The sequence below is a fragment of the Penicillium antarcticum genome (assembly GCF_028974205.1).
Source record: "Penicillium antarcticum strain IBT 31339 chromosome Unknown utg000003l_segment0_segment0, whole genome shotgun sequence".
NCBI classification, from domain to species: Eukaryota; Fungi; Ascomycota; class Eurotiomycetes; order Eurotiales; family Aspergillaceae; genus Penicillium; species Penicillium antarcticum.
In genome coordinates, this window is record NW_026695301.1 from 1950914 (window position 1) to 1973260 (window position 22347).

Here is a 22347-nt window from a genome sequence, read left to right on the forward strand (position 1 = left end):
GTGAATAATCGTATACCGCATGTATACCCGTAGGCGCGCCTCGCGTCGTCCATTCACCCGTTCAGCCTAGACGGCTGAAGGGGTCTGGTTGAAGAGGAGTGGATTCATGAAATGAGGCTGTTGTTTCATTACTTCTTATTACAGTGTTTCATTGGATATATGAATTTATACTTGCATCCCTGTGCTATGGGTTGCCTTGCAGTTTGTAAGTTACTGTTACTGGTCATCTTGGATTTGGATGCAACCGTGAGATCGGGTCGGGGTTGCGGGTCGGTGTTTGGGGTATGGGGGGAGCCGGATGATCAAGCATACAGAATTGGATTCGAATCGGAATATCAGTGGGATTCTCACTTCCACCTAAACCAGTGGGATTTCCGCCGGTGTTGTGAGAAGTGGCGAAATGGTATACAAATCGGCATGGGCGGGTGATGGATATAGATGGTTGGTGGGTATGTATACAATCCCCATCACTCACGTCTCCGCCTCCATCTCCGCCTCTCCGCCTATCAGGTATTGCCCATTGTACATGTATTTCCTCGGACCATCGGATAATAAAAAGGAGTAACATCAGCATTCTGGCCGCGGGATGACCCAACATCGAGTTTTGCTTGGGGTTATGGTTGCTTGGTTCTATCGCGTTTTGCTCCTTTGTATGTACGCCGTACACCTTGTCGATCATAAATGAACCGGTGGTTAATCGCACCTAAACCAGTAAGGAGTCCTAGAACTCGGAATTTGGATTATTCCCGCAGCCCTCGTGGGGAAGGGGCAACTGGCGGCGAGATAACTCCCATGTCCACTTGGAATGGGATAAATTTGCCGCTTTCCCGGGAACTGATCGAAAAGAGAAGGTTTGCCGTGCTCACACTCCGCTACTCTGGATATTGTGGCTTCTAGAATAATCATACTGTTACTCACACATATGCCCATGCATGAGATGCAGGGTTTAAATAGCCGTTTCCACTACCCGCTCGCATCCTTTGGTGTCTGAGTCTGTTTCGGCCTTTTAGGCGTTGGTTTTAATTTCGTGCGAGGACTTTCTGCTGTGCCACCACACCTTTGGTTATGTCATGGTGGGATGGGTTGGTAATCACAGTTCGGTTCATGGAGGGTTGTACTTCCTCGCACGTGTTGAATTGACGCGTGGGTTCTGGTGAGATACTTCGGGGGCATCTTTCTTGATTGTTTTCGAGCCGAGGCCAGGATCGGGTCGATCTGGACCGGTGTTTACTGTTTACCGAGGGAGGCTAAGACATCTCCCGAACTGTTTTTCTAGAACACTTTATCTTTATTTTGGGTGTTTGGTCTGGACCGAACAGTTTGGGGAGTAATCTCCACATTTGACCGAGAAATTTAAATTTCGGGTTCATTTATTTGTGTCCACTTGGGTATACCTCGGGAATGTGTTGGGTGTGGGTCTACATGTGTTTACGGGATTCCAAACTCAGTAGTGTAATATGTTTCTTTTCACAAGCGCATTCGGAAGAACTGATATCTCGTGTTGCGCTCCTGTTTAATAGATGAATCCTGGGAAAGAGCAATATGACTAATTTACCGGCGCAATCTCGGCCTTTGAAAGGTATCAAGGTTTCAAATTCATTTGCCAATGTCAGCCATTCGGTCCATTTCCTAGTTTTCGCGGGGATCACAAAAACGATTGTCCGCCATGAGTATCTCATAGATAGGAGATAACAAATGATGAGGAATAGGAAGAGCATGCAACTCGCTAATCTGCGTCAGCTTGGGCTTGGAGCCGTCAACAATGCTGTTGATAATATCCTTCCAATCCATGTTCATCTGGGCCTCGCGTAAGAACTGGATGATGTCAGTTGCGGGATCTTGCACATCAAGTGCAGGATCTTTCTCGAGTTGAACAGTGATCTCTGCATGGCTGGGGAACGACCCCAAGTGAAGAACAAGACCACGTCTGTTTACCACGTTGCCTTCCTCAACTTGGACTGTTCTGACTCCGGTGCCATTCCCCGTACTGATGGATACTTGGACTTGTCCATGTCGCTTGTATCCGACAAGGAGTACGTTCCACTGGCGTGTATGTAATTTTGGAGGACCACAACCTTGTGTGGGGCCGATGACCAACTTGTGGCTGTCTTGATGGAAGGAGATTGGAGTGTGACGGAACTTGACTTGTTCCACTGATTGACCTTTCCCATCATCTTCCAAGAGCTCCAATTGACCATCGGCGCCAACAACCACTATGAGCTCAATCACAGGCGGGTTCTCGCAGCCATTCCGAAGCACTGGAGATCCATCTGTTGGGATGATGGCACCCTCCCGTGCGAAGATTGGATATTTCTTGATGGAACGATAAAGTCGGAGTCGGCGGTTTCCATCATACACGATGCCAGTGGAGAGGTCCACAAATCGACCAGGAGGAAGCCAGGCGATGACCTCCGATCTCCGAGAACTTGCGTCCACGGGAGCAGTGACAGGAGCAATGATGAGCTCGGAGCCAAACATATACTGATTGGGAACGTTGTAGGCTTCTTCCCGCTCGGGGTAGGCCCAATACATGGGCCGGACTAAAGGAATGCCCTCAATCGCTGCGCGGGCGTTCATCGTGTACAGGTATGGGACCAGTCGATGGCGAATGTTGAGATACCTTGTCATCACATATTGATATGGCTCTGAAAGGTTCCACGGTTCTTTCACGCTGAAGACATTGTTGGATGAATGCAGTCGCAAGATGGGCGAGAAAGCACCAAGTTGGACCCAGCGAATGAGCATTTCCTCGCTTCTTTCGCCGTGAAAGTGGCCCCCAATGTCATGGCTCCACCAGCCATAGCCAATGTTTGAAGCAGTGGCTGTGAACTCGGGCTGGAATTTGAGAGAATCCCAAGTCATGCAGCTGTCACCACTGAATCCAATGGGTAAACGATGGCTGCCGGGTCCGGCATACCGTGAGAAAGTCAGCGGCCGCTTGGTGTCAAGTGCACTGTCCAGGAAGTGGTAATGGTTCAAGACCCAGAGAGGGTCGATGCCTGGGATTCGAGAGTGCTTTCCTTGTTGCCAGTCCACCCACCATACGTCAAGGCCTTCTTTTTCAAATTTCCGGTGCAAGACATCAAAGAACGCATCAACGAAGGCTTTGTTGGTGATATCAAAGGGAATAGGGTCTCGCATCGATGTGTCGTGATTTAGCGCGACCGCCATCTCTTCGTAGGGCTCTTCATAACTTTGAACACCATCTGCAGGATGATCGTTCAAAGCAACGCGTAGACCCTTCTCATGGAGGGCTGCCATGAAGGCCTTTGGATCGGGGAAAAGGTTTTTGTTCCAGGTGTATCCCGTCCAACCTGTCACTCCGGCTTCTTTGATTCGAGGGTCATCCACAATGTGCCAGTCCATGTCCAGGACTGCAACAGAAAGTGGAATTTCGTTCTCCTCGAATTTGCCTATTAGTTCAAGATATTCCTCTGATGTGTATGCATGGTATCGACTCCACCAGTTGCCCAGTGCCCAGCGAGGGAGAAGGGGCTGAGGTCCGGAAAGACGATAGAATGCCTGGATTGCTTGTTGATAGTCATGTCCATAGGCAAAGAGGTATCCATCTACCCGGTTGCCTGGCTGCCGTGTGGTCACCCATTGGTTCTCATCAAAGAGCATCGATTTGGAGTCATCTAAGGTTGCAAAGCCCTGCCTGGAGATGACACCGTTCTCAAGGGCTGTGCGCCCATCAATCTCGTCCAGTGTGCGAGCTGTGCCACCAAGATTCGATGCTGGGGCTCCATATCGCCAGACGCTGGAATGAGGTCCGAAGTGACCTTTGACCGAGGCAATAAGACCACTTGCGGAGAAGTTCCGCTTGTTATAGGTGAGGTGGAATCGGGAGGTGATGATCTGAATGGTATCTTCGTCGTCTTTCACTCGAAATTCAGGAACTGGCAAGCATCTGTTGATTGCCAACACTGATGCCCGGTCCTCGAATTGATGATCTTCAGCCCATTCGTAGCGTAGTAGGCCTTCGGCCAGCACTGTGAATCGATATTTGCCAGTACCGCCGACGATGGCGTCGGAATGAGCGACGGGCTCATGGGGGAATGAATACCGATGCATGACTGAGATGACGAAAGAGAGAGAGAGAGGCGCAAAAGAAGAATGGAGAGAGCATATTGTGATTTCTCATTTAAGCATCCCCAACATTTGGCAGTTGTGCTCATCCCATCGTGTCACTTCAACAATTTCGCCGCATTTCTCGCTGAGACATGGATGAATTCGAGACACAAGCCACACAACTAGTGGCGCATCCGCATGTCACCCTGTCGCCTATTTCTTCTTTCGCACTTAGTCTTTGGAGGCGTCCACCCCGCGTCGACGCCAAAAGCATCCAGCAAACGCGGGGAAGAGGCGTTAAACGAGGTCGACGATTAAATTCTCGCTGCAATTCCCGACCTCGGAGAATAGTCTGAGAGATGGACAGTCCTTGTGATAGCTGTTTTGTCCGTCGGGTGAAATGCGATCGATGTCAACCATGCCTAGCCTGCCTCACCAGAAGTCAAAATTGTACTTATGTGAGGGTCCGCAAGAGGCCTGGTCCAAAAGGCCCTCGGTCGGCCACAAACCGCAAGACTGAGGAAATCCAGCGAGTCCCTCAGACAGCTGTCAAGATGGCAACCGCACTCCAAAGCCCTAGAGCACTCTGCTCCCCGGATTCTCGCATTTCTATCACCAACTATTGCACCGTCCTTGATATCTTCCAAGCTCATCTATATGATGTATGGCCAATCATCGACGCAGATGATCTCAAATTGCAGTTAAGTGGCGACCAAACAATTGACCCCAGTTCTCACGCCCTGGCAGCTGCCTTGTGTGCTGCAACGTTGGCACAAACCCGACTCTGGCTTACACAAGATCCATGCCCCGAGGGTCTTGCTGTGACAGCCCACGAATTCGCAAAGGAATGTCTGCGAGTTCGATTGGAGCACAGCTACAACCAAGCACCATCACTCCAAGCTCTTGTGACATCAATTTTCCTTCACATGTACTATGCCAATCAAGACCAGATCACACCAGCTACCATCTCCCTTCGCGAAGCTATCACATATGCGGACTTAATGCACCTGTGTCGTCATGTATCGCCTGATGCGATAATATCAAAAAAATGGCAATTAGAGCTCCGATGCTACTGGGTACTTTTCATCACGGAGAGGTTAGTACGAACTGTGGTATACAGTTGATCGTTCTGATTGATTTTTCTAGGACCTTCTGCATCCAGCATGACCTTCCAATTACCCTCTATAGGACACCCAATCTTCCCGAAGTGGAGCACAATAGCCCCAAAGGGGATCTCTATGCAGGCTTTTGCACGCTCGTCCAGCTGTTCCATCACATTCAACACCCTCTAGCCCTCCCTGCATCTAGCAACAAAGCTATTGAAGCACCAGAAACGTACTCTAAAAATGCAATATCGGAGATTCAACATCTGATTGAGGTCAAACAGCCCGGACTAGAGCTGAAATCCGAAATTCAATATGTGGATATCCTGACTACTTCTGCATGGATGCGCTCTTTACTCTGGCAATATTCTGCCTCGCACTTTATGCTTTCATCGGCGACCTCAATCGAGCCCTTGTCATTTGACTACCCGCTCTCAATTGCCAAAGACTATTTGGCATCTATATCCCATGTATCAATTGAGTCAGTGCGCAGCCATGGATATGGAATGGTTAGTTACTTCCTCAGAATATTTCAGAGCAGATTCACGAGTACTGATTGCAAGTGCCTCTATAGGAGATCAAGCTACTTCAAGTTGCAAATCCTATATTAGATTTGGTGCTATGTATGCCAAATCTGCTTACTTACAAGACATCTCACTTTGGTCCACTAGATGCTGTTATTGCCATTGAACAGCTTCTTTCAAAGGTTGGAGGTTCAAAATCGGAAAGACTGTCTCAGTTACATCAGCGGTTAAGGCAAGTACCCTCCTCTATGGTTGATATGCAATTGATGTTAGAATTTCCCAAGGAAGAGGAGGAGCTGGAGGAAAGTCTTGCTTAGCATCAAATTAAGAATGTATTCGTTACCAGTATAAAGCTTTTGCTGTCACGATATCACTCTGGGAAATATTTCAGGTTTCAGTACGGTTTTTAATCGCTTCAAAAAGATTAATCAAGCTACCACTTTAACCTAATGTTGTCTCGTTGGTTTGCTTTCATCATTTCTTCGTTTCTGTTTGTCCTCCTGCCGCTGTGTGCAAAATTTACTCTGACTCTCGCTCAAGATCAATTCCCAACATAACAAGAATGAGCACTTTAAAGACTTTACTTACAATACTTTGTATACGGCAGACGATGGAGAAGTAAGACGTGATGTTTTTATTAATTTGAGCAAATTTAATTGTCATGAACATCTGTTTCTCCCGAAATAGTGTGTTCCCATCCATCCCTACCAAAACCCAATCTCATGCCCAGCGTGTTCTCATCATAGTGTGAACCGCAAACTCCGATTATGGCTCAATATGATCCACTACGTTCCCACCTCAGGCTAACTCTCTTCTGGTACCTAGTATTTCTCAGACAGAGTATTCGCGTCGGCAACCTCAAAGTTAGCCGATCGGAACGGCGTAACCTCGAACTTGGTGAATTTGCGAGCAGGAACCTTTTTCTCGAACAAGATATCCAGCTCAGCCGGAGTCCGGCCCTTGGGCTCAGGAAGACGGAAGAAAGACCAGATAAGGCAGGTGAGGCAAAGAGGAGCCCATATAAACCCACCCTTGCCCTTCAAATTCCAAGCCAGGGGGTTGAGAATGGGCGGGTTCAAGAAGTTGGCAACGATACTGGCGACATTGTAGCAGTCACGAGCAAGAACAGTACTCTTGATTCGAAGACGAGTAGACGGGATCTCGGAAATGAGACAGTAGGTAACAGGTCCAACAGTCAGGTCATAAGTGAAGACGAATACCATCAAGAGGGCAGCAGATGCGTAGCTGATTCCTGCGTTCTTGCCGCTCGGGATACCGAGGAATCCAACCAGCATCAGAATACAGAATAGGATACCAAGACCGGCGACGAACAACTTGCGGCGACCAACTCGCTGCATCACGAACCACGAGCAGACAGTGCCACACCAGCCGACGGCGTTCAATCCGAGTCCGAAGTTGAAGGCTTGCTCGTTGCTGAAGTTGATTTGTTGCAAGAAATAGACGATGTTCCCGCCGTACCAGATACCGCAGAAGACTTGACACATCCAGACGCAGCAGACGATCTCTGTGCGGCGAAGGTCGACGCCCTTGAAACAGTCCCAGTATGAAACACCCTCCCGGGAGAGCTTTTCGTTGGCGTTTGTGAGGATCATCAGTGCAACGGCATCTCCGGCATCATATTCTGAGATACCGGGTCTGGACAGGCGATTGAGAGATCGCTTTGCGTCCTCGGTTCTTCCATTTCGAACGAGCCACCAGGGAGACTCGGGTGCGAAGAGAACACCAATGATAATGGGAACGGGCCACACCCATTGGATTGCATATGGAATGCGCCATCCCCATTGATCAGTACGTCCCAATAGTCCACGCAGAATTCCGGCAGAGATGAACTGCCCGGTGACCCAGCAGAGGTTCACGTATGTTGTCAGGTATGGTCGAAGGACGATAGGACTAACTTCGGCGGCGTAGGTCGTTGTCAAAGTTTGAAAGGCTCCCCATGGGATACCGCAGAGGACCTCGCCAACGAGCAACATGATGATATTCTGAGCGAAGAACATGAGGAAGATAAAGCAAGTCAGGGCAACCAATGCGCCAAGCATGGTCTTCTTGTAGCCGAAGCGATCTGCAATGAGACCGGCAAAGATGAGGCCGAGGATCTGGCCAACGTTGGTTCCGTTCTGCAGGCCGGTCTGCCAGTCTGACGTAACTTGATAGCCGTTCGCTTCGGTTTGGACTCCGAACTTCTCACGGAAGGTCGGGTAGGCGTAGAACGAGCCGAGGAGGGAGGTGTCGTATCCTTCCATGATAATAGCAAGGGAAAGGATGAGCGAGAATCCGATGGCCTTGGGGAAGATCTTGAAGGCATCGCGGTTGGTCAGTTTGTGCTCAAAGTTGGACGCACGATGGGCCTTTTCGACGACGTTGGCAAAGTCGGGGATTTGCTCGGACATACGCAAGAGAGCATCGTCGTCGATTCCGATGGTATTCTCGCCCAGCGACTGGGTTGGCACTGAGAGCTTGTGCTCGCCCTGAGAAGTCGCCTTTGCATCCATGGCGATAGATAGGCTTGGCTACCAAGATGAAGAGGGCGAGGTAGCGGGGGTTGGGATCTGATATGATGTATCTGAGATGGAGAAAAAGGAAGAGAAGGAAGGCCATCTCGTTTATATCAGTTTTTGCCCTACACGATCTGACATTCATTGCACTACACTCGTGGAACAAGGGCTTGGATGGCCACCACATGGTCGCTCGAACTTTGGCACTTTAACTTTCGCGGGGTTTCCTGGGGAAATACAGTTAAACGCCTCTTGAAAAATCACCGGGTTTGTTAATCAAACTTGGAAGAAAAAGTGTTAATATCTTTTCAGCCAAAGCCCTCGCTGTGATTCTCGGTGGGACTCAGCAACCGCGAGGGGCTCATGTTCAGCAGACCGGGTGAAACCTGGAGGTGGCGCACAAGTGACTCGAAGACGCCATTGGCGAATCATGAAAGGGCTGTAAGTGTCAAGCCTTCAAAGGGGAATACTTGATCCCGTGGTCGAGCGCGCTAGAGTTAGTTCAGCCACGAAGCACTTCGACGGTTTGACCGAGGTTGAGAATTTCAGCGAGGGAAGTTTGTAGCGTACTTCTCACGAGAATCGATCTCAACATATCTCATATACCAATTTCTTATACTTGTCAAATCGCCGTCGGAAATGTCGCTATGTTTTTCGGTGTTGGAGGCCCCCATGTTGGGTCTATATCCACAGCCAAAATGGTCACACTGGCCGAAGCGGTCATAGCATAGTTCCCGTGGTCGCCAATTTAATGTAACATCCCATCGCTAATTTTCCTTGCCCTGGCATTTGGCTCTCTAGATTAACTTTTATGTCAAAACCACTGCCGTGGAATCCCCGCATTCTGCTGCAATGGTGGGGGGTTTGCGTACTCTAAGACTCTGGTCAAAATTCAAGGGATGTCATATAAAAGGTGGACTGATAGTTGTAGAATGAAAAAAATTATTGTCAAACAGAGCTTCTACGGGTTTCAATCATTGCATTGAAATCCTTTAATCATGCAGTATTCTACACTTCTGCTTCTAGGGCTCTGTCACCCTCTGCTTGGCTCTGCCGCAGTTATATCCCAGCGCTCCATGATTCAAGGCTGGTCACTTCAAGCTAGCACCTGCCCTAGCGGATCCCAATCCTGTGGCGCCGGAGCATGTTGCCCAAGCAGCCTTTACTGCTTCAGTGCAAAGGCTGCTGAAGTCGCTTCGTGCTGCACTTCAAGTAAGGGTCTATCTTGGAACCAATTGACATAGTTCTGTCACGTATTAACGATATACAACAGATTCGGTCTGTGTTGGTGCGATTGAGGGCTCGCCGAAATGCGCCGACTCAAACTGGTCGCTGTGGCAAGGACTACAGGGTAACGACTTCTGTTGCCAGGTTGGACTTGTTGGTGTCTACCAATCTACTGGCACTGTTGCTGGATCTTGTGTTGCCTCAGGTCAAGCAGGCTCTGCGACTACTGCTAGACTTGTATGCTGCTCCGAGACAGAGTGCTGCAAACAAGATACTAACTTCCCTGTGTTAGGTTTCTGCTGGAACTGGAACTACTACTACTACTACTACTACCACAAGCACAACAACCAAAGGTACTGTCTCAATGCTCAAAATTTAAGCTCCAATTATTCACAGGAGTCTTAGATCCTACTACCACCACGACATCGACATCGACTACCACAACCACTGCGACACAGCCAAGTAGCACCAAAGCCGTATTTGCACACTACATGGTGAGCTTCATATCTCAAAGTCCTTAGATATAGCAGAGACTGATACCAACTAGGTCGGCTCCATGACCTCAGCAGAAGCCGTCATCGATGTGAGAGATGCGATGAACGCAGGATTCGATGGGTTCGCCCTCAACACCCATACAATCAGCGCAACAGACACGTGGAACATCAATGCACTCAATGATCTGTTTGCAGCTGCCGCAGGAACCAACTTCAAGTTATTTATCTCCTTTGACATGAGCTGGGGCTTGGATGTCACAAAACTTGCAGCCTTCTTGGCACCCTATGCGAGCCAGGGCGCATACTACAAGGTCAACGGTCAAGCGTTCGTTAGCACCTTCACTGGTGGCACAATCTCCAACGCGCAATGGGATTCCGGATTTATTCAGCCTATGACATCGACTTATGGGATCAAGCCATTCTTTGTTCCCAACTTTGATGACTTCTCCGGTTATCCCAACGGTGTCTTCAGCTCCTATCCTATTCTCAACGGTGCCTTCAGCTGGGAGTCTGCATGGCCGGCTCCCGGTCATACTCCTACCAACGTCAGCAGTCAGGTTGATTCAGCTGCTTTGCAGCAGGCCCGTGCGGCTGGAAAGGTCTACATGATACGTGAGTAATTTGAACCTACTATCGCGAGTAACAAACTGCTAATCATATTGAAACTAGCAATGTCGCCATTACAATTCAAGTACATGGGCAGCGGCCAGAACTGGTACCGCATTGGCGAGGTCAATCTGCCTCAGCGCATGGCCCAAGCCCTACAACTCCAACCCGACTTCGTGGAGGTAATCACCTGGAATGACGCCGGCGAAAGTCACTACGTCGGTGACTTCTGGCAAGAGCAAATTGCAGGCAGCAATATCGGAGACTATGCCAACGGATATGACCACAAGGGCTGGCTACAGGTTATTACGCCGTTTATCAAAGCATACAAGGCTGGCGCGACGAGTATCTCTCAGATGGTTCCACCAAGCACGAAGCCTGTTGGGGCATTTTGGTACCGCCCTCTTTTGACGACTGCCAGCTGCTCTTCTTCGATTTCTAATTATCAATCGGCTCGTGATGCCGTCAACTTTGCTGTTATCTTGCCTTCTAATGGGTATACCATCAGGGTTTACAGCAACAGCAAGTTGATTGGCAGTTTCCTTGGCCAGAAGGGGTTGAACTACAATAGTATCTTGGGACTTGCTGCTGGCAGTGGGCAGATGATTCAGGTTGTTGATGGTTCTAATAACATTGTTGCGTCGGCGACTGGAACAAAGAGTGTTCTTGCACAGAGCCCCAATGCTACCTGCAACTGGAACTATGAGGTTGTGGGGCTCTCTTGAAAGGTAATGTAGTGCTGAGGTTCTGGGGCTGACGTCGATTTTAAATTATTCATGAATGTAATGGGACTTGAAGGCCAGCCTGACACCGCGCCGATCTACTCCATATGATCTAGCTCATCTATCTGCAAACAATATAAACAATAATTATACTTCTATTACCCATTCAGAATCAGTCAACCTCGTTGATAGTTTGACCAATGCACCATTTCTCGACTGTGACCTTGCAACTAGCCTCAAGGTTGTGCAGTGTCCTTTCGGCATACCACGCAAGATGAGGAGTCAAGACCAGATTCAACGACGCCGCTTCCGGGCTCAACAAAGGCGAGTCTCCCCGTCCAGCGGGTTCTTTGACATAGACATCCGTGGCTGCACCGGCAATCTCATGCCGTTTGAGGGCATCCAACAGAGCATTCTCATCGACAATCCCACCTCTTGCGACATTAATAAGCAGAGCGTGAGAAGACATCATCTGAAACTCAGCGGTGGAAAGCATATTGAGTGTCTCGGCGCTCCGTGGGAGACAAAGAATGACGACAGTTGACTGCTTCAGTGCGTCTTCGAATCCAACCCGACCCGCTCGAGGAGAGACGCCCTTGCGCTCTGCGATGATGACCTTCATACCAAGCGCTTTGGCCAAAGTCTCAATGCGCTTTCCTAGCATTCCATATCCAATAATTCCAACAGTCTCATCACTGCACAGAGAGGGCGCCTTGCCACTTGGCAAGCGAACGCGACTGAGCAATGACCCATTGGTCTTCCATTCGGTATCAAGGGATGGATCTTCAGGCACGGCAACAGTGGCATTATGCAACTCAATGAACTTTCGACGGGAAGCAAAATAAAGGCCAATGGCATGCTCACTGACACTATCGATATTCGAGCCAGGGCAATTGCAAACAGTGATTCCACGAGCTGATGCGGCCGCGATATCAACACAATCCGTGCCGGTCGCCATGATCACAATAAGACGAAGTTTCGGGGTGACTTCGGCACTAAGCGTCTCAGCCGAGAGCTTAATTGTGGTGGTAATGGCAATGGTGGCATCTTTCAGGCGACTGGGTAGTTCGGACGGGTTGGTCCATCGGTGAACTTCCCGAGTATGAGGTCCGGGTATATCAAATTGAGGAATTGGGCAATGGAGAGCCTCAATTGCCACAATGTGGTGTTCATCTGCCATGATCAATTTTGAAGTGGTGCGGGATCTGTGGGATATGTGTTGAAGAATTAATTTATCGGATCATGAATGCGTGTACTGATATTTTTTTTCCCGCGATACCCGCCAAACCCGCCAAACCCGACTGGTGAAAAGCGATGTTGTCCGATGTAAGCCGCGATGGATACTGAGGATGGGGAAGAAAAGACGACGGTTCGCCAATTATATAAGAACCATTTCTCCACATGTCCGCGAAAGGGCGCAGTTTGCGGAGCCGAAAGGCAGCTCCGCGAATGACGTGTAGAACACCGATATGAGTCTATTTCGATTACGGATATCAAATTGGGTTTTCTACCCTATAAATTGCGAGGAAGTGATTTCATTGTCAGTAATTTATTGCTCAGTTAAAAATTTGGAGATATCGGCATGATGTCTGAGAAAAAGGCACCATATGGTAAGAACCTCATCATCCAAGCCTGTCTGGTGGACACCGACATATACTGACCCATCGCTAGTAACTCTCGATGTATTCTCATCAAAGAGGTACAGTCTATTCAATCATGATATGAGTATGGAAAGGATCGGCTAACACATCGAACCAGATTCAAAGGAAATCCCGTTGCGATTGTGAAGGTCGCCGACGGCAAATTGTCCCAAGAACAGAAGCAGAAGATCGCCAAAGAGTTCAATTTCTCTGAAACTGTGTTCTTTCAGCCAGGCAATGGAGATGAGCCCCCTCGGGTATACATCTTCACGCCCGTCAATGAGATGGACTTCGCCGGCCATCCCGTCATTGGTGCCGGTCACTTCCTGTTCCGCCAAATGCTAGCAAATGGCCCAAGTCTTCGGAATGATATGAGCCTTATTACCAACGCAGGACCTGTTCCAATCACTTATGATCCAGAGAATGAGGTTGTATCCGCCGAGGTCCCTCACAACATCCATCAGCATCAGCAGGGAGCGACGCTGGCGCATCTCCTCCCCGTCCAAGCCAGTTTTAAAACGGCCTCGGATCTTCAGGGTGTACCAAAAAAATCACCGGTAGTTTCTTGTGTGAAGGGTGTCACGTATGCGCTTGTGGATTTGACCGAAAGAGCGGGTCTTTTTGCCAATATTGCTCCGGGAGGAAGTCCTGCTCTCGACCTTGATGAAGGATGGAAGCCCTCATTCACTGGAGTCATGTATTACCGCAATGGAGGGTCTCGTGTTGAAGAGGACACAGTGGTCTGGAATCTTCGAGTCCGGATGATTGCTATCGACTTGGAGGATCCAGCTTGTGGTAGTGGAGGATGCTCTTTGGCTGCTCACCTCGCATTATCGAATGCCCAGCAGGGTCGGCGACACCGCTTCTATATCGACCAGGGTATTGAGATGGATAGGGAGAGTCACCTTATTCTTGATGTGCTGTTAGATGAAGACAGGAAACGGGTTTCCACGATCAAGCTTGCTGGACAGGCTGCCTTTGTTGCGGAAGGGAGTATTTTTTTGGAATGAGGAATTCCTGAATTCCCGTCATAGTATAGCGTCGTGCATTAATGTCCCCTGGACTGAATTCGTCTGCGACCCCGTTGCTGGTAATATTGCTAGGCAGCGCTTGCTGCAGCATGAATTTTGGCTTTACATCTAGGACAACGAGGACGTGATCAAAAAAATGATATTCATTATCATGGTGAGAAATAGCTGGAGTCCTTCATGCCGGCTCGCAGCCATCTCTCCCTCCCTTCACTTTTTTCTTTAAATTCTCTTAATATTTTTTCTTACTCGCCGCTCACTTTGTTCACACTGGTCCCTAGCCCCCGTCACTCACTTCCCCTCCTGACGACAAGCTGAAAATACATGAGTTGAGAGAAGGCAGGTGATTTTAGGTGGCCAAGGACCCGTCACTTCAGACTGACTTCGCCTGACCAGGGCACGCCAAGCTATAGATTGAATTAGTCCCACCTTCTGTATAGCGTTCGATGGTATTTTTATTTCGTAATGTGAGAACGTACTCCTTCCAGCCAGAAGCCCGAGGCACCAGTGAAACGGCTCTGCAGGTGCATTGCCTGCCAGTAGTCGAGCTCGTCGGTATCCTTCTCAGGATATACCTGACTCCCCCGGTACCAATAGCTTAGGTTTCCCTTCTCGAACTTCTTTCCGGCTCGGTATGCCTCCATGAGGCCGTTTATATTGGGCATCTGCCCATCATAGTCACCGTTGAGCTCCAGCCAGCTCTTCTTCCATTTCAGGAAGTCTAGGCGTTGGACAACGGCCCATGACAGGCCCGATCCCTCAGAAGCAATCATCTCACTGTCAATTATGATTCAATTATGTCTTCATTGCTTTCGTGGATACTCGTACCTTCGGCGCTGCAAATAATGCGCCAGTTTGTGGTGAAAGATGCCAGCCATGATCGCGTCGCTGATGCGCTCACGGCAGCGCTCGATCTGGCTGTTTACATCGCTAGTTGCACAGTTCACAGGTCATTATAATGCTTCTAGTCTTTTGGGCTTTGAAGGGAATTTTAACCATACTCTTTGTGCAGATCAGGCTCGTGGAAGGTCCAGCCTTCTGGGACATCTGTGATGTTTGTGATGGGCTCCCCCGTGTGGACCCATCGCTTTCGGCGGGGATTCGTCTCGACCGGCATGTTGAATTGATATTCGATATCGGAGGATGGGCGGATAGTATGGTATTCGAAGACCTGGTGCGAAGGGTTCTGATATTTGAGTGTGGGAGGGATGTGAAGAAGAATAAGAGTGAAGGGCTGTGAAAGGGGTTGTGCGATCCAATATCAAGAGGCATCAAATAGCCAGGCACGCGACCACTTTCCTCATTATTTGAGTTGAACTTTTGCTAAGCATCTACGCGTGATGAAGACGAACTGCTTTAACGTGTAACTAACCCTAAGACAAGTCTGGGTATCTGATATACTGGAAATCCCCAGATGTCTTTTGCAATACTCATCCATCAATATCCAAAGTCTGGTTTTTGGTCTATGAGTACTCGGTAGGTTTTGGTACTTGATCAGAGAGCTTGCACAGACATCATGGGTCTTTCAGCATCTTGCACAGCCTATCCTTCGATATAGCGCGATCTGATGGCACAAATTCACTCAAGATTCTACTCTGTCTTCAACTGCCTAACAATTCCTTACTTCATCATCCCAAACCCCGCCCGGGCGTTGAGATACTGGTTACAAGTATCAAGGGAAGCGTGGAGCTATCAAATACTCAGCCATCTCAGATCATGAAAACAATTTCGAGATCAACACAGCGCTCACCGGCATCTGCGGAAGATCTAATCAGGATATGTTCATTTTGGATGCCCTGAAATAAGTGAGAGATCCCATACGAACAGTGTAATTCACCAGGCATACCAATGTTATATATGCAAAGACGTCATTCGCATAGCTAACACCGTCAAGAGGTTCCGTATCCAAAATTACCATTTCTCCTGCTGTTTGAACCTCTTGCGTTAATTGATGCTATTGCGAGCACAGGGAACTAACTCCCCGATTCCATACCGTATACTTCGTCGGAATAGAGTTCTTGACTCGTTCGAGTGTAGTATGACCATTATACGGCTCCCTTGTCATGATCTCCTTCTCAAATGATTCGTCAATATATAGCTGTCCTGTGCTCACAGTCGGTCGATGGATGAATGTACGGTGGGTCGCTGTTTTATCTCGTTAACTTCACGGCTATATTTATTAGCAACTTGTCTAATTATCGCGAGTGAGCACCGACGTTTCATTCATAGGGATAGAACATAGTTACTACACCGTTGATAAAAGTTCCACTCAAAATATCCTCGACTTTTATATACCTACTTTAAGCACGCAAATACATAGAAGAGCGTGAGTGGTATTTCTTAAGTCAATTTCATAGAATATAGTCTATTATAATAAACAGTGAAGTAGTAAATATTATTTCCCGAGTCCTCTTAGCTCCATATTTATACGGCGTTAAATTCGTATATAGTTTTTACAATACTAAAAGAGTTAGTTGCCTTGCGGAGGACCGTGGTTCCCGAAAAGCGAAGTGTAGAGTACTCTTATAATACGCTGTCAATAAATATTCGCCAGAAGCCTAATATATTTGAACAATATTGTAAATTTGAACAATATGAAATTGATACGCTCTTGAAAGAGTATTATTCTAAACACTGTTTAAATGCTGCATAGTAAACAATATATCGTCTGTAAAACACGAAACTATTTGGTAAAATTACAGCCCCTTTCCAAACAAATCTCCTCCAATCTCTTTGAGCAGAGGCTCCTTTTGTACCGCCTGGATGTTCATTTTCCCAGAAATCGTCTCCGCCACACCCATAGCACGGCAGAGATCAATCAGAGATCCATCCATCGGGGCCTCGTAGACAAGTAGGCCGAGAGCAAAGAGCAACCCGTGTAAAGCTTCAATGCTCTCCTCTTCGCGAGTGACCGCCTCAAGCAAAGATGCTGTCAGCTCGACCTGATCTTCTTCGGAGATGGGATCGGCCTTGTTACCGAAGCGGGCATTGTGGTTGAATGATGCAAGGTTATAGGCAAAGGATGCTGCAACGACGCGGAGGCTGGTCTGCGAGTCGAGGAGGGAGTTTGTTGCGAGACGGAGACAGGTCTCGCGTAAACGGGACGAAGATGAGGTGAGCTGGTCTGGGTATAGTGGAGTGCTAAAGAGATTGCAGGCTAGTTGAAGAGCCACGATTCGAAGGTTGTATGGGTATGAGGCGGTCTCATCCTGGGAAAGCGGCTCGAGCAGAGTGAGGAGAGTTTCGTGTTGCGTTTCTTCAGCGAAGTAGCCACTGACACGTGGATCAAGTAGTAGAAGACGAATCAAATCAACCACTGCAAAATGACAGCCGCTGGGGAGTGTCGAGTATTGGAGCTTCAGGGTTGTTGCGAATGAATGCAAGTCGGGGACACGAATATCGGCTACCGGTGTCGCAGAGTGACGGAGCTTGACAAACTCGATAATCTCTGGAACGCCTTGTGCTTCTTGGAACTCATTTGGTAGCTTCTGGATTATCTTTTCAAGTGGCGGGGCCTTCTTGTACATAACAAAGTTCGTGATCTCGCGCTGGAGGCTGGGAAGTCGGAGTTGACGATGAGGGTGAGCGGATCGGGCAATCTGTTGAGGTGTGGCAGAAGAAGTTCTTGCTGATGGTGGTTGGACACTTGGACCAGGAGCTCCAAATTGGCCGGTGCCTTGGGTGACGCCTTTGAGGGCCATCTCAATTTGAGGCTTCATCATCTGCCCAAACGGCGTCTCGAGGAAGGTCTGAGGCAAATTTCGGATGTGCTCTGGAATAGATTTTCCAGCAAGAAACATCGACAGATCTTGCGTGAAATTGTTGCAATTGTGAAGGAAAAGATCATATGACTGAACCCGGTTAGATGTTATTGTCCGTGTAAGGCAGGGCATCTTGGTGGACAAACCTCAGGCGTGTAGATGCTAGCCAACGATCCCAGGTACTCTTCAACAACCTCAGTCGGTAGTTCAGTAGTACCCAATGATACGACTTCCATAGGCTGGCCATGATGGGTAGTGCCTGGAACGGCGGTCTGAATACCTTGACCGAAGTAATATTCAACGCCGTTGAGCACGATGGATGTATGATAGATGGCGTCCATCTGCGTTCCTGTCAAAGCGGCAGAGTACTATCAAGATCAGGACATGCTTTCTTTTGAGTTGCGAGTTGCACATACCATTCGTGCCAGACCCTAGATTCATAGTCAGTACTTATCCACAAACGCTAGAGAGATGTGGGGATCCCACCTTTGACAGGTCGTAGACATAAAGTTGAACCTCCATTTTGTATTATTTTGGGGTAAATTATTGTGTAAAAGACAAGAACTCAACCCTGGGGGTGTTAAGATAAAGAAGTTTACCTGCGCAGGCTCCAATCTGATCACGTCAGCATTGTCACGGGCTACGTTGGAGCCCTACTATCGCTTTCGATCATTTTCCATAACACTTACATTTGAATGCTCGATGTCGGAGCTATGTAGGTCGGCTTGCATTCAAATCCATTTGGCTTTGTCTAACAATAAATCTTCGCAAAAGAGGACGGCGGAGCCCTAAACTTGTTGGCACAGCTGCTTAAGGCGTTGATCGTGACGAGAGCCAGCAGGAATCAATTGCTATGAAAAAAATCCATAGTGCTCGGAAGGATCTATCATGTTAGAGAGAATCAGTTATACAAGTCTCTGGAATATGACTTGCTTTTCTCGCAGCAATGTGCCTAGTGTATCAGATATTGGCTTTGGTATCGGATAACAGTATACTGAGGGTATCTCCAATAGCTAGGTCTGTTGTATGTTGGCTATCAGGCTATGGAAATGACAGTTAGTATGCTATTCCTTATGTTTTACATCCGATCGTGGTGTGGTCTGGTAAAGGTGTGCTATAGCCGATCTGATGCTAAATATACACTTCTGAGATATATCAAAGAAGTAAACATCCAGTTATACGACGACATGGAAGCATGCTTGTTCAAGCAAAGAAACAGAATCTCTTTCGTCACACCATAGCCTGGTTTATTTACGATAACAAGATGACGGTGCAGGCATGATTCACACTTAGTCCATCGTCCATGGTCAAGCATCCTCCAATCGCAGCCCGCCTCCCACCTCCACTCCACCCCAAATCCCAATCTCATCATGACATGCACACACTTTGACCTCCAAAGCTACAAGAACCGTACAATCCAGTGAGATGGTAAGTTGCACGACCATCCTCCGAATTCATATCCGAAATAACCAACTCCGACAGCCCCCCAAGAAGCGCGGAGCACCCGCCAACACCTCCGCACTGCCAAAGCGCGGGCGCGCATCCAAGCTCGCGAAAGAGAACAACATCAGCGCAGAGGAAGAAAACGAGATAAAAGAAGTCTTCCAACTATTCGCAGCCCCGAACGAAGCCTTCCCCGACGAGAAGGAGGGCGTCATTCCACGGGAAGATGTGCGCAAGGCATTGGTGTGAGTCGCTCTCTCCAACTCCAACTCCGCGCGTCACCGATTCTCGATTCCTGCATGCGATCTTACAACACGTCATTTCACTACGCTTGTCATATACTGCTCCCTGCCATGAATGTCACTAAAAAAGCCTCCAAACAGAGCCCTCGGCCTCCCACCCAGCGACTCAAGCGAACTTGCCGAAATACTCTCCGCGCTCGATCCAACCACCTGCGGCTTCATACCCTACAGCCCATTTGTCTCGATAGCAGCAGCTAAACTACGTTCTCGCGACGAAGATGCCATGGCTGCCGAGGTAGATGATGCTTATCAGTTGTTTACGCATGGCACAGACGGACCAATTACCTTGTCGCATCTGCGGCGCATTGCGCGCGACTTGAAGGAGGATAGTGTTGGTGATGATTTGCTTAAGGATATGATTCTTGAGGGGAATGGAGGTGCTGGATTGAGTGCTGGTGTTACTCTGGAGCAGTTTCATGATGTGATGACTAGGGCTGGTGTGTTTTGAATGAATGGGATATACATTTTGGGGCATTGGGGGATTTCAATTGGTTCTTGGACATAGGGCTTGGGTTGGCGTTGTATATTGGCTTTGTCGTTTAGCAATAGGAGTGGGAGGTTCATTTTTTGACTATTGCGAGGGAAGCTGCACTAAGAGTAATCGGCCTCAAATAAGGTGTACGAAGTATATGCTGCAAGATCAATTGCACATTTTGAATGTTTCATATTGTGATTGTAGATACATGCTTCCCTCCATCAGCTGCCGCGTAATAGTCAAAAAAAATTAAGCTCGGTACTAGCAAAGAGAAAAATAAAATAAAGAAACAACCGTCGAAAAGAAGCAAGAAAGGAGGATAATAGAAGATATGACCCGCGCATCAACCATCAAAACCCCCCCGGGAATATCCGCGAACCAGTATCGTGCAGAAGCAGCGACGAGGGAAGTAAGAGTGGGGTTGAGTCTCTTACGAGATCTCGTCGTTCATGGCCAGATCTCCACCGTTGGCCTGGGGAGCAGCAGCAGCAGTGTTGGCTGGGGCGGCATTCTCGGCGGGAGGGGCATCGGTAGCAAAGTAATCCATCATATCAGCGTCGAGCTCCTCAACGGTCTTGGGCTTTCCACGGCCAGGGTTGCGACCACGACGGCGGCCAGCGCCCTTGCCCTTAGCGGTCTCAGAGGTAGCCTCATTGGCCTGCTTGTTGGTCTGGTTGTTCTTGGTCTTGGTGGCAGCGGCGGACTTGGGGCGCGCCTTCTGACTATGGGGTAATTAGTCAAAATTCACGGCGAGTATTGGTGTGAACCTACGCAATGCGCTCCGTCAAAGGCTTCGCGGCGGGAGCGGTAGGGGCATGAGAGGCATCATAAACGACCTCGATCTATTGGGCGAATTAGTTCATACTGCAATATGGAACTGTAGCACTCATATTTACCTTCATGGGACGACCATCAACAAGGAGACCGTTGAGTTCCTTGGCAGCCTTAGCAGCGGTGTCTGCCTTGCCGAAGATGATGGTGGCGATACCACGACTGCTGCCGTTCTGGTTGTAGGTGAGCATGACCCGCTTAACAGGGCCGGCGGACTTGGTGAAGTATTCCTAAAGCGCAAACAGACACGATCAGTATTTTTGCGTAAGGTTGAGTGACGTAAAGTGTTTTCGAGTGTCGGAAAAAAACAATGGCGACGGCGCAAACGAAGACGGCGAATGTTCCAATAGCGAAAGAGCATCAGCGAGCACCAGCAGTTGTCCGTCCATTTCATCCCAATCCCCGAGACGTGTAATGCACCATTCCCATCTTCTGTAACGAAACGCCGACCTCCGTCCGGAAGGCAGGCTTGCCAACCGCCATGCGGTACCGAGTCCACTGGTGCAGACATCCATCCAAAGTGTATTTCACGTCCCGGCATGTACCGTAATTCCTCGATGAGGATACGGCCAATCCTACCGGCAGGGAGATCGACTCACGTCGCTACCATCGACGTGAGGCCGGCCCACTGTGCCCATGGGTTTGAGATCCACTGCCCTTGCCATGCATCTTCGCGAAGCCGACAGACGTGTCATGTAAATCACGATGCTGAAGCCCTCAGAGCCACTGTGAAGAGCCACTGTGACAGGTAATCACCCCATAGAGCAGTAGGCTATTCACCGAGAGATATTTCACATGAACCATAGAAGTGAGGGTTTAGGATTGCCCCCTGATCCGATTTCCCGCTGCTTCACTGATGCGCTCGCTGATGCCCCTCTGGTCCGCAGAGCGGAATAGATAAGATTTATGGACAAGGAAAGAAAAAGGATGATTATTTCTCATGTAACATCCTCGGCACAGTACTCAGAATGCAAGCGGAGCGGAATTCCGTGTTGGATCCATCGCCTGCCAAGTGCATCTTTTCACCGTACTGCGACAGAGCTCAACTTCCGGCCTCGTAAAGCGCCAGCAACCAAATTGGCTGAGGTATTTGGGAAGGAGCAGACTGTCTGTGCCGTGATCATCGAGGAAGATCCAGCGATGTGCGGAAAAAGAATATGACGAGAAGTCGATAGGCGAGTCGAGTTCGTTTGCGCCGCGATTTTCTCGAAAACAGAGATGGCGATGAAAGCCAAAGTGAAGGCCTCTAGATCAACATACCTTGATATTGGCCTCAGAAACATCGGCAGGCTGAGAAGGTTAGTAATCGATCGGCAAACTCCAGGGGCACATATTCAGAACGTACCAATCCACTAACAAGGATCTTGCTGGAAGCTTGAACAGTCGGAGTAGGGTGAGCAGGCTTGGGGGCAGCCTTGGTAGACTTCTTCACGCCTCCGACAGCAGGCTTGGTGGCGGCGCGGCGGCCACCAGAGTGGCGGCGAGTGTTGCGAACGTTTTGGCGACGGCCGCTGACGAGATCGTCAAGAGACTTGTCGAGGTTGGCAGACATGCTTGCGATGGTAGAGTGAAGCTGGCGATTTGCAACGGAGATCACGCGCGAC

The 22347-nt window shown here is 48.8% G+C and overlaps 10 protein-coding genes across 10 annotated transcripts; 4 read left to right on the forward strand and 6 right to left on the reverse strand.

The window, feature by feature from the left end:
• Positions 1-1629: 1629 nt before the first annotated feature.
• Positions 1630-4074, reverse strand: N7508_003447 (glycoside hydrolase family 31 protein; the record flags this gene model as incomplete). The annotated part of the gene is made up of 1 exon (XM_058461513.1): positions 1630-4074. The coding sequence occupies one exon, from the start codon at positions 4072-4074 to the stop codon at positions 1630-1632; it is 2445 nt and encodes an 814-aa protein (XP_058322090.1).
• Positions 4075-4625: 551 nt separating this feature from the next.
• N7508_003448 (fungal specific transcription factor domain-containing protein) lies at positions 4626-6015 on the forward strand (the record flags this gene model as incomplete). Its single annotated transcript, XM_058461514.1, has 3 exons — positions 4626-5167; positions 5218-5683; positions 5749-6015. The coding sequence occupies 3 exons, from the start codon at positions 4626-4628 to the stop codon at positions 6013-6015; spliced, it is 1275 nt and encodes a 424-aa protein (XP_058322091.1).
• A 504-nt stretch (positions 6016-6519) lies between these two features.
• Positions 6520-8211, reverse strand: N7508_003449 (uncharacterized protein; the record flags this gene model as incomplete). Its single annotated transcript, XM_058461515.1, has 1 exon — positions 6520-8211. One exon carries the CDS (start codon positions 8209-8211, stop codon positions 6520-6522), a length of 1692 nt encoding a protein of 563 aa, XP_058322092.1.
• Positions 8212-9932: 1721 nt separating this feature from the next.
• On the forward strand, positions 9933-11266 carry N7508_003450 (glycoside hydrolase family 71 protein; the record flags this gene model as incomplete). Its single annotated transcript, XM_058461516.1, has 3 exons — positions 9933-9935; positions 9989-10547; positions 10605-11266. The coding sequence occupies 3 exons, from the start codon at positions 9933-9935 to the stop codon at positions 11264-11266; spliced, it is 1224 nt and encodes a 407-aa protein (XP_058322093.1).
• A 169-nt stretch (positions 11267-11435) lies between these two features.
• Positions 11436-12443, reverse strand: N7508_003451 (D-isomer specific 2-hydroxyacid dehydrogenase family protein; the record flags this gene model as incomplete). The annotated part of the gene is made up of 1 exon (XM_058461517.1): positions 11436-12443. One exon carries the CDS (start codon positions 12441-12443, stop codon positions 11436-11438), a length of 1008 nt encoding a protein of 335 aa, XP_058322094.1.
• A 405-nt stretch (positions 12444-12848) lies between these two features.
• On the forward strand, positions 12849-13913 carry N7508_003452 (PhzF family phenazine biosynthesis protein; the record flags this gene model as incomplete). Its single annotated transcript, XM_058461518.1, has 3 exons — positions 12849-12873; positions 12935-12962; positions 13022-13913. The coding sequence occupies 3 exons, from the start codon at positions 12849-12851 to the stop codon at positions 13911-13913; spliced, it is 945 nt and encodes a 314-aa protein (XP_058322095.1).
• Positions 13914-14299: 386 nt separating this feature from the next.
• Positions 14300-15048, reverse strand: N7508_003453 (uncharacterized protein; the record flags this gene model as incomplete). Its single annotated transcript, XM_058461519.1, has 4 exons — positions 14300-14338; positions 14411-14708; positions 14760-14861; positions 14933-15048. The coding sequence occupies 4 exons, from the start codon at positions 15046-15048 to the stop codon at positions 14300-14302; spliced, it is 555 nt and encodes a 184-aa protein (XP_058322096.1).
• A 1579-nt stretch (positions 15049-16627) lies between these two features.
• N7508_003454 (uncharacterized protein) lies at positions 16628-18214 on the reverse strand (the record flags this gene model as incomplete). Its single annotated transcript, XM_058461520.1, has 4 exons — positions 16628-17782; positions 17839-18060; positions 18109-18123; positions 18179-18214. 4 exons carry the CDS (start codon positions 18212-18214, stop codon positions 16628-16630), a joined length of 1428 nt encoding a protein of 475 aa, XP_058322097.1.
• A 903-nt stretch (positions 18215-19117) lies between these two features.
• Positions 19118-19885, forward strand: N7508_003455 (EF-hand superfamily Ca2+-modulated protein; the record flags this gene model as incomplete). The annotated part of the gene is made up of 3 exons (XM_058461521.1): positions 19118-19120; positions 19175-19380; positions 19519-19885. 3 exons carry the CDS (start codon positions 19118-19120, stop codon positions 19883-19885), a joined length of 576 nt encoding a protein of 191 aa, XP_058322098.1.
• A 457-nt stretch (positions 19886-20342) lies between these two features.
• Positions 20343-22295, reverse strand: N7508_003456 (putative RNA annealing protein Yra1; the record flags this gene model as incomplete). Its single annotated transcript, XM_058461522.1, has 5 exons — positions 20343-20634; positions 20684-20754; positions 20809-20973; positions 22004-22033; positions 22089-22295. 5 exons carry the CDS (start codon positions 22293-22295, stop codon positions 20343-20345), a joined length of 765 nt encoding a protein of 254 aa, XP_058322099.1.
• Between the last annotated feature and the right edge of the window lie 52 nt (positions 22296-22347).